General features: G+C 41.3%; 1 protein-coding gene across 1 annotated transcript in view; it reads right to left on the reverse strand.

Annotated features, from left to right (window-relative positions):
* The window catches only part of NRAP (nebulin related anchoring protein), a 417859-nt gene that overhangs the window by 321699 nt on the left and 82221 nt on the right, over positions 1 to 13939 (reverse strand). The window contains exons 6-7 of the mRNA XM_078643841.1: positions 12510 to 12617; positions 6475 to 6579 (exon numbers count right to left, since the gene is read on the reverse strand). Of these exons, the coding sequence (XP_078499967.1) occupies positions 6475 to 6579; positions 12510 to 12617 (213 nt within the window). The remainder of the gene's footprint in view (positions 1 to 6474; positions 6580 to 12509; positions 12618 to 13939) is intronic.

A 13939-nucleotide genomic window follows, 5' to 3' on the forward strand; every position in this document is an offset into this window, starting at 1 on the left:
AGTGTGATTGTGAGGAAATCTGAAGCTCACACCCCCCAGTCATACTAACCAAGCTACGCCCTCAGAAGTGACATCACATAACCTTTGATGACATGCATGCAATGCTCTCGGACCACTTCTCTTGTTGTATATGAATTTAGGACCCTAGTATAATTTTCCCGATTCATGCCCATATGTAGGTCTAAATCAACCTATCCTTATATAGGCATAGAAACCATAACCATATTTAGACTTAGACTATGCAGTCCAAATACGGCATGGCTACTTCCACTAGTTCCGAAAATCCACAACGATTTCTTGGAAAAACCCGCCTTCAGCAGTCAGGGACTTCCCCTTGCTTGAATATTGATTTATTTAAGAACTCATGGAGTTTTCAAAGAACTGAGTCCTTGATGACGTTATTATGTCCCACCTTACGTCAAACTAGGCACCTTCAAGGTATAAATATACCCACACTTGCCCAGGCAACCACACAGTGGTTTGGAGCAGTTCGACTATCTACTTGCACGACGCCCTGCTACAGCAAGAGTCGAAGGAAGCCAACCCTCCAGCAGACGCACTGAGAGAGACGCTGTCTTTTCTCTTGCCGAGAAATCCAGCTCCAGTGTTTCCAAGCTACCCTTGCGGGTTCTTGGGAAATCGAGTCCTGAGAGAGAGATACCAGAACTCCTTCATTCTAAAACCAAGATACGGAACTGATTAGACCCTTAGAGAATTCTTGGATAGATTCTTGGCAAAAGAATACTGAAACTAAGCTACACCTCACCTACTTCTTCCCTTGTACTAGACCTAGGTTAGGTACACTGGGGTAGGCGTATTTTAGAAGGTTAGTTGAGTACTTTTTTAGTCTTTATTTATTAATGTATGTATTCTATGTATTTTATGGCTTAGAAACCATATCGTGCTTTTACAGTATTATTTTATAATACTCTTCGTACTATACACATTTTACTTTGCAACCAGTATTACGATTGTAGCAGTTCATTTTCTCTGCATGAGAAAGAAGACTGTTCAATAAATCCTTTTGAAAACGCCCGTCTCTCTATTTCTCTGCACCTTTGGTGAAATGAAGCATGCACGATTGACTGAGTGAAATAACTATCTATTGTTTCCGCGACTCTAGAGATACATTTCTTATTCTTGGGAAACAAAGTTGTCATGTTTATGCAATTATCAGAAACTAATCCCTTCTTGTGTATTCGAGAAAGTTTCTAATGATCTCTGAGCTAGCTGGCACTCACAATTAAGTCTAGTATATTCGTTAGAGACCTCTACGGCAAATCTATAGGATATATTATTCCAATGCGCAGAGCCTATTGGGAATATAGGAGCTACACGACACTCTACTGATATACAATATTTACAGTATGGAGAAGAGTGTAGCAAATTAATAGGTAGTATCTGATTATAATGCACTTTTAATATGGCATCTGCCATGCTTGTGACAGAGTATCTCGTCCGCCAAACCCTAACGGCCACATGCATCAATGTTCCCGTTTGTGAATTCTTAATTGCGAAAATTAAAGAATTGCAATTAAGAATTCGCTAACGGCTATGCATTAAAAAATCGCAATTTATTTTGCGATTCCTTAATTTTCCTTAATTGCGATTCACAATTTGCGAATCGCAATTAAGGAATCCCTTTCCATTGATTCCTATGGGCCTAGAGGCCCATAGGAATGAATGTGAAGGCATTCTCATTTTGCGATTCGCAAATAAGATATCGCAAAATGAGAATGCAAATGAATGAAATGTACCTTAAAGTGCTTTTGTCACACACACATGTCCAAAGGGCATGTGTTTGTTTAAAATGAAACTTTCAAAAATGCACTTTTGTTCATTTTTGAAAGTTTTCGAAAATTACCATGAAGGTTAACTTCATGGTAATTTACCACTTCCAATTTGCGAATTCGCAATTTAAAAAAAATCATGCATTGCATTTAAGAAATCGCAAAATTGCGATTTCTTAAATGCAATCGCAATAAGAAATCACAAATAAATTTCGATTTCTTAAATTGCGAAAAAGCCAAAAAGGTTAATGCATTCCAAAACAATGAATTGCATTCGCAAGCGGCCGAATTTTGCGATTTGCACCGTTTGCGAATGCAATTCAGTTTGATGCATGTGGGCATAAGGGCCTTGTTTTGATGTTGGGCGGAAAGCCATCCGACAGCTCGTCAGAGGCTTTCCGCTCCACATCAGAGGATTCAGTCCAACCACGGTATTATGATACTGGCAGTTGGAAGGAAACCTGTCGGGGCAGAGGGCGGACGTAATCCCCAAAATGGTGGCGGTGCCTGCTCAGGCACCGCCATGGGGATTACGATGCACGTTTCCCATAGCCTTTCTATGGGAGTTCAACTGCCATAGAAAGGCTGTCGGAAACGGACTATGGGGACCCCTAGCAGGGCCCCCTTCCCCTTATGGCCTCCACTATTAGGCCTGCGGGGCACCAAACATTCATGCACCGTGTGCCAGGCACCCCATGGTTCCTAGCACAAAGTGCATGAATGTTAGAAAACATCAATTTCTCTTTTGCAGCTTGTGCTGCAGCCCTTTTACGGGCAGCGTACAAACTGCAATGGAGAAATTAATGTTTGCAAGGGCATATTCCTTCCCGCTTCTGTGTCGGTTGGACGCTTATCCGACCAATATCGTAATAGGCTCCGCTATAAGGCCCTAATTCATGTCTCAGGGTAAATCAGCCAACCATAAGACTACATTGTTGATTTTAAAATACATTTCTTAAATAACTAAAAGAAAGAAATATAGAATAAAATCATTTTGTAAAAAAAATAAGCCATTTTGCTTGTTTGCCATTTAGAGACGAACACAACAGTTATAGCGAGATTGGCTGCATTTCAGAAGTTTAGTTCTAACCACAATCTGATTTAGGATTAAAGGAATATGATCACAAACTATTAAAAAATTATTTGACTTCCTTTCAGACAAGTCACTGCTCAGGATTTTTTCGTGTTTGAAGAACAAAACAATTGTGTTTGCGTGGCTGGTGGAATTTTAATAACTTCATGATGTTCCCAAAAAATTGCCTTATTAGTATTATTAATAAATCTTTATTGATTGGTTTAGCAAACCATTTACAATTTAAAACATAACTAAATCAAAAGATAAAATAACAGTAATTATAGTAAAATACGGTGGATTTAAAATTATTAAGAAATCGGTTGAGCATTATAGGCTAGGAAGGTTCTGCTGGAAGACATCGCACTGGCTTTCTGAAGTTCTGGACTCCGATTTGATTATTGAGTCTGTTCATTCAATCGCCATACTAAGATGAGGAGGGTTTCGCTGTGGATATGGCTTCCAGTTATTTTGACGCTTTGTAGATAAATTTCGTTAGCCCAATGTTTAGCTTGGTGTTGTCCGGAATAAGAGCAGTCATTATTGCTTGGCGGCACGATCGAACTCCCAACTTGATAAATTGTCTTCGCAGCAATGACCGTCTGGCCTTTAGCAATGTGGGCATGCACAGACGATGTGTTCCATTGTTTCGGAATGGTAACCACACAACCTGCATTCAGTAATGCAACCTGGGGAGGTTCTTCAGAAAAGGCCAGTCGCCCATCCTCAGCGCTAAAAACTTGTTTTTCCAATAAAGCGCGTATGTGCTTGAAAGATAGAGTGGCTGAGCCCCCACTTTAAAATTGGAGAGTACTGCCCAAGCGTGTTTCCTCATTGATAATGTAGCCCTGTCTGAGTGAAAGGACCACAATCTGACGTTTTTTTTAATAGCAGTCTTTAACAATGGGAAGGAGGGGTTTAATTCCCAGAAATCTTTTACTCCTAGTAACTGTAAACTGCGGTCTAGGCGTTGCCAATGCTTATGGCAGGTCTGGTTTTTCTGTATTTCCTTCCAAATTCAGGCCTACAAGGAGCCCTTCTGGGCATGCGCAATCTATGACTTGCCTTATTAGTATGTTTTTCTAGATTGTTACTAAGGTCTTGCCTTGACATTGGAGTGTATAGTAATGAGTTGTCTGACTTTGTAGAAGATTATGTGCAGGAAAACTAGTACATCACAAGACCGAGTATTAAAAGGCTTGCCTCTGAAACTATGTGGCTTAATCGAAGGGCCGTTCCTCCTAAATTCGGTTATAATGAATTATACAATTTAATGTATGAGGACGATACTGTTCAAGTGGGTCAGTCTTCGATTGGCTAACAGAGAGTGATTAACATGCCTGGACTAAAGGATCTAGTGGTAATTTTATAGGAAACAAATACTCGAGTTTTCTATACTCTCAATCTACAAATTATAAATCAAATTTAGGAAAATTAATTATCAACAAGACAAAGTGTTATACTTTTTCGGGCATGCCTCTAGATTTCCATGTGTTTTGGGAAAACATTTACCTGGCTAAATCGAAGTTGCACTCCACGAGTATATGCTCTGTAGGGTACTGTCAGGCCCTTAGCCTCATTAGCCAAGTTCATACCAATTACTGTATGTGGCTCAGTTCCACCAAGAGGAAAAGTAAATAAAATCTATGATTCAATATTTCGTAATGCTTGGCACAGGAGTTTTGTGCTGCCTACCGCTACTAGACATTCTCAAGATTTCCTAATGTTTGGTGTTACAAGACCTTCTACGTTACCAGGGAAGGGGTATTTCATTCCCCGTCAGCAATTTACCATGGAATCCAGTAACTCAATAAAGCTGTTAATCTGGGTGGAATTTAATTCTACTTTGAAGTTAAATCCAAGGTAAATGAACATTTTTCTACAAATAAAAGACAATGTAAATAGCCTTAATACAATACACATGGGCCTTGCCAATTTCAAAAGTAGGGGTGTGACAAATTCTAGTACTTTTCTTTTGTGTAGTTATATAATTTCTTTGAAAAATTATGCAAATGTATGTGAAATTTAAATTCTGCTTTTAATGTTATATTTCACTGTGAAATACATCCTGAAGTCCATGTTGGACACAAGTTTGCTATTTGAACATTTGAACTGAAAACAAGTGCAAATGACACAAATAACAGCTGCTCACGGTCTGGTTGTTTGTAATGTTCCTGTGCTCTCACAGATAGGATTCTTTAAACCAAGAACCTCTAATAATGTGACTAGGCGCGATTTTGAGAATTTCGTATAGGAAGTATAACGTGACATGCTGGAAATTACATGAGATTACACCTGCATTGAAAATGTCGAACACGTCTATTTAAAAGCACTCACACATGAACAGATGATATGCCCTCTTTTTTTAATAATCTCGATTCATTAAAATATACTAGAATTTAAAAAAATCTTATGTCAAGATACAGTTTGGTAACTGCATAAAGATGTGTGTTGAGAAGGGTAACCGTTGAAATCCATTTTCAGTATTTACGTTTTTCACCTGCTACTATTTACAATTAAAGAATTTCCTGATTCATGGATGATTAATCAAAGTTCAGTTGGATGTAGGCTGTGTAATTATCACAAGAAACGTTTTACAGACATAATTTGTTTATGCTCAGGATTACTTGCGGAAGGAAAATCATTTTTAAGGGCATATTTCATATTTTGCAAAATCTGCCCTAAGAAAGAAGCACTATCATTTTGCTCCGGTAGCCAAACTAATGTAATTTGCAGCAGAGCGGTGCAGTGCATGTAACAGGTAAAGTGGAAATTATGAAAACTAAACGATTGAATGAAAACTTTCAAAATGATCATTTTCAAAATGATAATCATTTTATTGTGTCTGTATTTAGTTATTTTTCAGTAGCTGTCTAGCTATATGTCTAATAGTGAGTAACTGTTTTTAGGGGCTTTTTAGTATTCAGGGCCAATCTATATCTTTCACGCTGATGTAATATTGATTTAAGTGCATGCCATTTTATTCAAATCTTTCTTATTGTATATCAATGGATATTATTAATGTCAGTAAAGGATGTATTATCATACATTTCTTCTGCCTTACAGAATATCCTTGGCTAGCTCTGTCAGCCAGGATTATGGTAAAGATTAGCCTTTAGATCACGTTTCAATCTTTTAAAGCAGCACACCACCTTTATTCAAGAATTTAATTAGTTGAGAGCATGAAAACATCGGGAGAGGTCTATAGATTGCCACGCCAGCAAAACTTTTTGGGAGTGGCAAAATTGGCATGAAAAATCTCTCCTTTTAAATGGGAAGGATTAAAGTGCCTGATACACAAAGCTTATTTGTTGTCGCAAAGCCTGCGATTCATAAAATCACACGGTTCGCAACCACAAAATAGCGTTTGTTATGTACTAAACCCAATTTCTGATTTGGTAACATGCATACACCTGAGGGTGTGAGTACGGTGCAAACAGCTTAATTATTTCCGCTGAGGATCATAATGACTCTTAATTGTCCTCACAATCTCTATACACTGTCAGTTCTGGTTATGCGTATAAATAACTGCAAGATTGGCATTGAACAGCAATTACCATACAAAGTCTTATGAAGAGGGCAATAATGCCTGGACAGGAATTTGTCACTTACATCACTCAGTAGCTGCCCTCCAGCCTTGGCATGTAATATACTTGGTGTGTCGGCCACACTGGTGTACTTGGAGATTCTATCTTCGTGTCCACGTTTGTATTCCACCTGTCAAGAGACAAACATAGATCTGATTTACAGGAGCACTTACTAGATCCCCGGCAGGAATTTGCTTGGATAAAATTATGCTTTCACTATCTATGATAGGGTAAATCTTAGTAAAGTCGATGTTGACAGCAAATATACAGTTCAAGGCATGGTCAACTCCCTTTCTCTTATAATCTAGATGCTTTGCCAGGAGGTTGATGGTATGTATAAGAAGTATCAAGGATGGGTGAAAGACTGCAAGGTCCTGCAAAAAACGAATGTGAACCTTCTTTGGTTGTTTTTCTGAGTCCAACGAGTTTGACTTAGGAGAAAGGAGCTATCGTATGGCTAAGGGTAGCAGGATCTTAGTCTTGTGTATAGTGAGAGCTCAGCATCTTTGCATGGCCTTTAGAGGTGGAAGGTGGCACTCTGCATAAATAAGAATAAGTAAAGGAATTGGTGAAAATTTGTACAATGTGAACTCAGTGATGAACACCCCAAGCCAGGGACCTCGTCTCTGGGTCCCTAGGCCAGCTTAGCCACCTTCACCCACCAAGAATTGGAATAACAAGTGCCAAGATGGTCACAACTGTTCCCTGGGGGTAGAACTGACACAATTTTCTCATGATCAACCCAACAAATGGTAGAACAAATTTAGAATCTTTTTTCAGGACAATACATTCAGACACAAATAGCACGTCTCAGCTAAGTAAGGGCTTCTATGCTGCTAGCTCTCATACAAATATACACAATGAGATCCACTGGCTCCCCATCGAGGTAAAGATAACATTTTAAATTGTGTGCCCTGAACTTAAAGCTATCTACCTTAGCCACCTATCTTATTTCTCCAGACTTCTCACTAGCTTTGGAGGCCATAGTGGTCCAAGGACTCAAGCCACACTAAATCTTGAAACATCCGTGTTCAAAATATCCAAAGTTCTTAACCAAAATCTCCCTGAAGCTGCCGCTTTTCTTTGGCAATCCTTTCTGGTGGAGATCCGAATTGCATCCCTCTAGCATTCAGAAAAAATAACTAAAAACTCATATTTTTTATGTCCACAAGAACACCCCTTACACAAACGTCCTGAACCCTTTTAACCTGCTGTTTTTCTTTGGACCTGTTGAGGATGTTTGTGCATTTATATTTTCTACAACATTAACAGCATGCAGAATGCATTTTCACACTCGAATACACTTGTACACACTGATATAGTATTGTTGCTTTTGAAACAAATTTTCTATGATGTGTAGAAGAGTGCTTTGCTGATCCTTGTCTACCAAACCTCAATTTAGGTATAAACACCCTTTTATCCAAGATGGCAGTCACCCTTGTCACTCCTGTCTTTCCCCCGTCTTCACAATTTCTGACAAGCTGAGATGTAGTTGTTAATTACCACTGTCATTGTTTATGTTGTTCTTGATGAACTTTCCCTGACCCAGTCACAAATTGCAACTATAACCTCATGGTCCTTCACGCAGGTTCACTGTGCCCTATTAATTCATATAACACACTATTGTTCATGTATCTAGTTTGCTCTACCATCGCCGAATGGCATTATCATAGAGGGGGAAAATTATTATTCATGTAGCGGGACAGAGTTTAGATGTTAAGCCAATATGACTTTTAAAAGTCATTGTGCTCTGATTTGCTGATGAAATCATACACATGCTTACACCACTGTGATTCTGCAGTTCTGTTAATTTTGTATGTAATTTTTGTTTAGAAAAACCCTCAACTTTGGGTGTGAGTCAGACTACTTTTGTACTCTACTAGGAATGCTGTTCATTATTTACTTACTACCTGTTAGGGTGACTAGCGCGTAGGGCAGCAACAAAGGACCTCTACTTCTGTCTGTCTGTTTTGTGTAAGTTTCTGTACGGTGCCCCAGATGCAATTCAGAGTCTTCATTTCTGTTTACACAGTCACCTCCAGGAGTTCTTTGGCCTAGATGTCCACTGGAGAGCAGCTTTTGTGAAGGAGTATTGTTCTCTTCCGACAATGTGTCCTATCCATCCCAATCTTTTTCTCATAATGATAGTCCATGTTCTCACGGACAAATCTCCACATTTTAATGCATTTGCATTTTGTTGTTGCATCTAAAGTACACTAATGCCTCAGATTGAAGTATCTCACGGTAAAACTGATAAATAAGGATATGCCAACATTTGTCATGAATTTTCAACACTTGGCAAATGTGCCCATGATTCAATGTAAGTACTGGATCCCTATAGGTTTTAGGGTGGAAAAAGGCACTGCAGCAGATAGGGACACATCGTACATACTTTGAAGTTACTCAACTCTTCACCCATTCACACAGCCACCAAGCAACCTACTTCAGGCAATCAGATTAGTACTACTTCATTAAGTCTCATTATCAAGCTGTACATGCCACCCTACCTTCATGTCCAGCCACTATAGTTGGTTCTCATGTCTTGACCTTTCTATAATTCTCACACAGAATGGGGCCACTTCTGCACAATCTTGCCCTAGGTGGTCACAAAACCCTACAGCATTTTGTATCCCCATTACAGTCGATGTTGCCGCAGTAACACTATTACTGTTCACCATTCTTTGGCTTTTGAAACTTACTTCCCTGGGCTAACACATTATTTTGGTCCATCTGTGATAGCAGATCGGGCTCATGATCAATTTCCTGTCTTTTAGTTTGGGCTCTCCTTTGCATTGAGAGATCCCTCCTCAGTTGGATACCCAGATATTTTCAATGGATACAAAGGAGCCAATAGCACATCCTTGATCCATTCGAAAGTTAACATAACCCTATCAAATCTCATCAGCTTGTCTGTTCTAGAAGCCCACCACCCAATTTTGAACTCTGCCTCGACCATGGGTATTTGTGTGTAGTGTCACACTAACTTTTAAGTGACACATCACTAAAAGAGTAGGAGTAATTGCCCTAAAGCTCAGGATAAATAGGGTCAAGAATCTGCACAAGATGGCTGCTATTTTGACCAGTCTCACAGTAGTGAAGGGAAGGGGGAAATTCTCTCACCGATCACTAGGCCGGCACTTTCTGCCTTTCACAACAATGTTATATTAACACTTTCCAGATACTATATACCCCAAACGACTCATAGTAACTTTCTGAATTGGATACAAATAATTTTAACAGACTCAAACACAACAATTGATTATTTGGAGCACATATAAAATGGAGCGATGGTCATAGAAGGTATATACAGTTGAGGTTATATACAGTGTTCCCATGTTAGTCCAACAATGGACTTGTTTCTTCCATAGGAGAAGGGAAGTGGCACAACTCCCAGAATCCCAGTTTGTCTGTGGTTTACTTCACCAGGAGTCTAGGTAGCCTTTTGCGTCAGCCTGACTGCAAGCTCAGCGGGAGACCACTTATACACACTCAGAGGTTACGTGAACATAAATCCACAGCTTATAGCAACCTGTGAACTGTAAACAACCTCACTTTATCCACCATCCCTTTGAAGGGACATGCTCTTTGTTTTAAAAGTAAAAGCTGGAAAGCAGACAGTCTGCAATATATCAATGCACAGCTGAGGTCTGGTGTTTCCTATTAAATTTAAAACATGTCTCCACTTGATGCTTTTAATAAAGTAATAGCAATTGAGCAAAGCGACTGTATGGGCTGACATAACATCCTACATAGGACATGGCTTCCCAGGGATATTATATTGGATATTACTGATAGTTTAAGTATTGCAAATTTAAGGTTCATGGTCACCAACCAAATCAAACAATAAAGGCTGTGCTAACCATTTGTGTGGTGCGTGCAAAATTGGTAATGGGCTCAGGTGCAGATACTGAACCAAGAGATGTTCAACACTACTACAGGGTGTCTACATATTAGCCTCTGTGGTAAATAAATACAAAAGCGCTGTCTTAGTGAAAAAGAACCACTCAGTGGACGACCAGTTTACAATATGTGAAATACAGAAATGCATTTCACAATTTGCTAGTAACTTTCTTGTGCAATGTCCTCATCTCGGGATGGAGATGCTTGACTAGATGGTCTCGCCGCACACCTCTGTGCTATTTTCATGTTCGCATGTAGACATTCATGATTGTACCCCAAAACCTGTCTGATTTGTCATGGAATCAGCGAATTGGTTCTTACTATGATCTAAACAGAATGTGGCCTTATCAGTAGGTCACATTTATTGGCTCATTTGCATAGGCATCATCTAATTCACTACCCCCTTATATCAAGATATCCCAAGCCACAGCATAAAGCATTTGTGGTATCTGGGTTGCTCATAGCAACTGGGCTGCTTGGTGTCACCACGGGCTCATTGTCATGGGTGATGTATATTCCTCTGGAATCCTGGTGACTGGAGATTCCTGAAAGGACGGTGGGTGGGACGAGCAGTGGCGGAGCTGAAAGGAGCTTGGTGGCTGGGGTGTTTTTTCTTGTGTACGTTTAATAAATGTGCACAACATTATCATCACTGTGTCTGCACAACTTTATTATAGCATTCTCCTCAAACACTCAAATGAATGCCGCTGCCCGCGTCCCATGCAGGGGGACATTGGCAGGGCAGCCACCTTAGTGGCCACTAGTCGCAGCTCTCCATCCCCCTGTCCAGGGCTCTGTAGGAGGCCCGGCGAGCCTCGTCTGCCACTCCCCGGGGTCCCCATGACGCACGGCCAGGGGAGGGCTTACCAGTGGGCCGGTGGGGGCGGGCCAGGTACTTAAGCTCCGGCCGCCCCTAGTTCTGCCTCTTTCCTGCTTCGGTTTCCTGTCCGCCCGCCTGAGCGCTGCACCCACCCTATCCTCGTACCCAGCAGCTGGACAGGCGGCGCGGACATGTTGAATAATTTTTATGTTTTTTCTTGTGTTGCAGGCGGAGTTACAGGGCGATCTGGAGGCAGACGGTACAGTAAGGGTACCTCTGCGGCAGACTGGTACAGTAAGGGTACCTCTGCCTGGCACAGTAAGGGTGCCTGAGCCAAGGACCTGGAGCCGCAGGAGGTTCTGGGAAACCGCGACGGCGCCCCGTTAGTCCTTCGGGCGGTCGGGGGGCCTGAACCGACGGGGGTGTGCCATACAGCTCCGCCCTGACAGGGGGGGGCGGGAGTGTAAGATAAGGATCTACAAGGTGCTGCACTGTCCGGGCATCGACTCACCATGCTGGCTGGCTCATTAGGCAGGCGGGACAGCGAGGGGCTGCCTGCCTTGGATCGTCCGTAAAATAACCCATCAAATGTCATATGCTTGTTGTATGAAAATAAACCTGCAGCAGTTTTCACCCAGAAACAATGTGTCCAGTGTAATCATTATATGCGTAAAATGTGTACGATGTAGGGTGGGAGCAGATGACGGTGTGGGTACTATGGCGACTTGGAAGAAGGAGTACCTGCTGGGAACTGAATCCTGCTGTTTCTGACACCCCCTCTGCACCACCAAAGTACTGTAAAGGCACTTATCCCTAATGTGCTGGACTTAGCTTCTGGCATGGAATTACCAAGACAAATGTAGCTCACAATGTACTTTCTGATTTGTTGCGCATTGTGTGTGAAAATAATTCAGATTTTACCATTTGGAATTCGCCACTTCCGTTTCTAAATCTGTCATTTCATTTCCTCCTCTTTGAATGTGTTGGGGGTGTGGGTCTCACTGACAGCTACTGAAAGGCCTTCTTCAAAGATTGCCTTTCATCCCTTTATGAAGGGATGTGGGGCCTGATTTATCAAAGGACCAATTCTTCGTCTATGATGAGATGTGTTAATACATAATATAATCCGCTTACACAGCTGTTCCTTTCAGCTAGTATCCGTTCCACACTTTCCGACCTCCCAACTTCTGCAGGTAAAAAAACGTTTCCATGTTGGACAGGGCACCTCTCTTTCATCAGGACCTTCTAAAAATTATAGCACCTTTAGGGAGCTATGCGCTTTGTGAGACAGTGACCCAGTCGTGGCAATGAGAACTGCTGTCATGTGATCGAATACCTACATTGCTCGCGAGTTCATTCGCCTTCCTGGCTATCTGGAAAGCAGGCGTGATCATTGCAGGAAAGCTCCCTTTGCCCTTCTGCTGCTCGTATTCTTCTGTGTACTTTAACTAGGGGAACAAAGGAATATCCGGGGTTAAACCGTGTATTAGTACTAATTCTAAAATACTGCACTCTACTCTGCAGTAGATCCTTGAATAGAATGCAACATTGCAAAATAATCATCACAATGGAAACGTCAGCAATTATAGTGCTGAGTAATCAAGGATGTGGGCAACATCCCACTGGTGTCCCTTAATTCAAATTAGCTTTATTGTGGCACGTCATGTAATGTACACTGTGGGCTTGATTCACAAACGTAAACGTACACTTCTGCTTAAGTTTACAATTGTTTGCTATTCACACATTTTTCCTAGTAGCATCTTTCTGACAGTGGAGTCTCCGCACATGCACATAAAACATAGGCCTACCCCATCCTATGTGCGGAGACTCTGCAGTCGTAAAGACACTACATGTAAAATACCTTTGTGAATACAGCAGCGGCTGGTATTTGAAGGCGGGGCAGGTTGCAGAAAGGGGGGAGGAGGGAATGAAATAAAATAAAAAAATTCACTCTTACTTGTCTGCCGCTTCCACCCGCCGTCGCTGCCGCTGCTTCTTCTCGGTTCTCTTCCCCACCTCAAGGGCAGGAAGCAGGATGCACCCGCCATCCAGTCTCCCTATAGCCAATCACAATGCTGCAATGCAACGTTGCAATTGGTCTGAGCGCCATGGATCGGCGCTCAGCCAGAGAATAAGAGGCTGTGCATGTTCTCCATGTAGGCTGTAATGCAGCCTGCATGGAGATCATGCAAAGTGCGCATGAATGTTTGGCCAGCCACAGTGGGCCGGCCAAACATTCATGCACACTTTAGGGAGTGCAAACCACTCTTCCCCTGCTCTGGCAGCCGAGCAGCAATGCACTACGCACCCGCAAAGCTGCTGTAATGAGGAAAAAATAAAATTATAATAACTTGGAGTTAATATAATTTTATTTTTCCTTCAGTGATACTGCTTAAAAGCATTGGGCCGACTCTCCTCCACATTTGCGGAGGAGCCGCCACTGTGTGAATAGCAAACAATCGTAAACTTACACAAAAGTGTACATTTACCCTTGAGAACCAGCCCCATAGGGTCCGCAAAAACAGCTCCTGATTTATGATTAACTTACTTAGTACATGCAACAAGTTTTATTTTTCACAATTATTACTTTGGACACAGTTGACAAATCTACACGAAATGTTCCAAAAAGAATACTTATTTTCCTTAAAAAACTTTCTATAAAATGTCCTGCAGTTTGTTCAAATTTTATTGTACAACAAAAACAACAGCACAGATTTACATAAAACATGGCACGAAAATAATACACCCAGTTTGGCACATTTTGTTGATT

Source organism: Lissotriton helveticus, chromosome 5_1, assembly GCF_964261635.1.
Source record: "Lissotriton helveticus chromosome 5_1, aLisHel1.1, whole genome shotgun sequence".
NCBI lineage: Eukaryota > Metazoa > Chordata > Amphibia > Caudata > Salamandridae > Lissotriton > Lissotriton helveticus.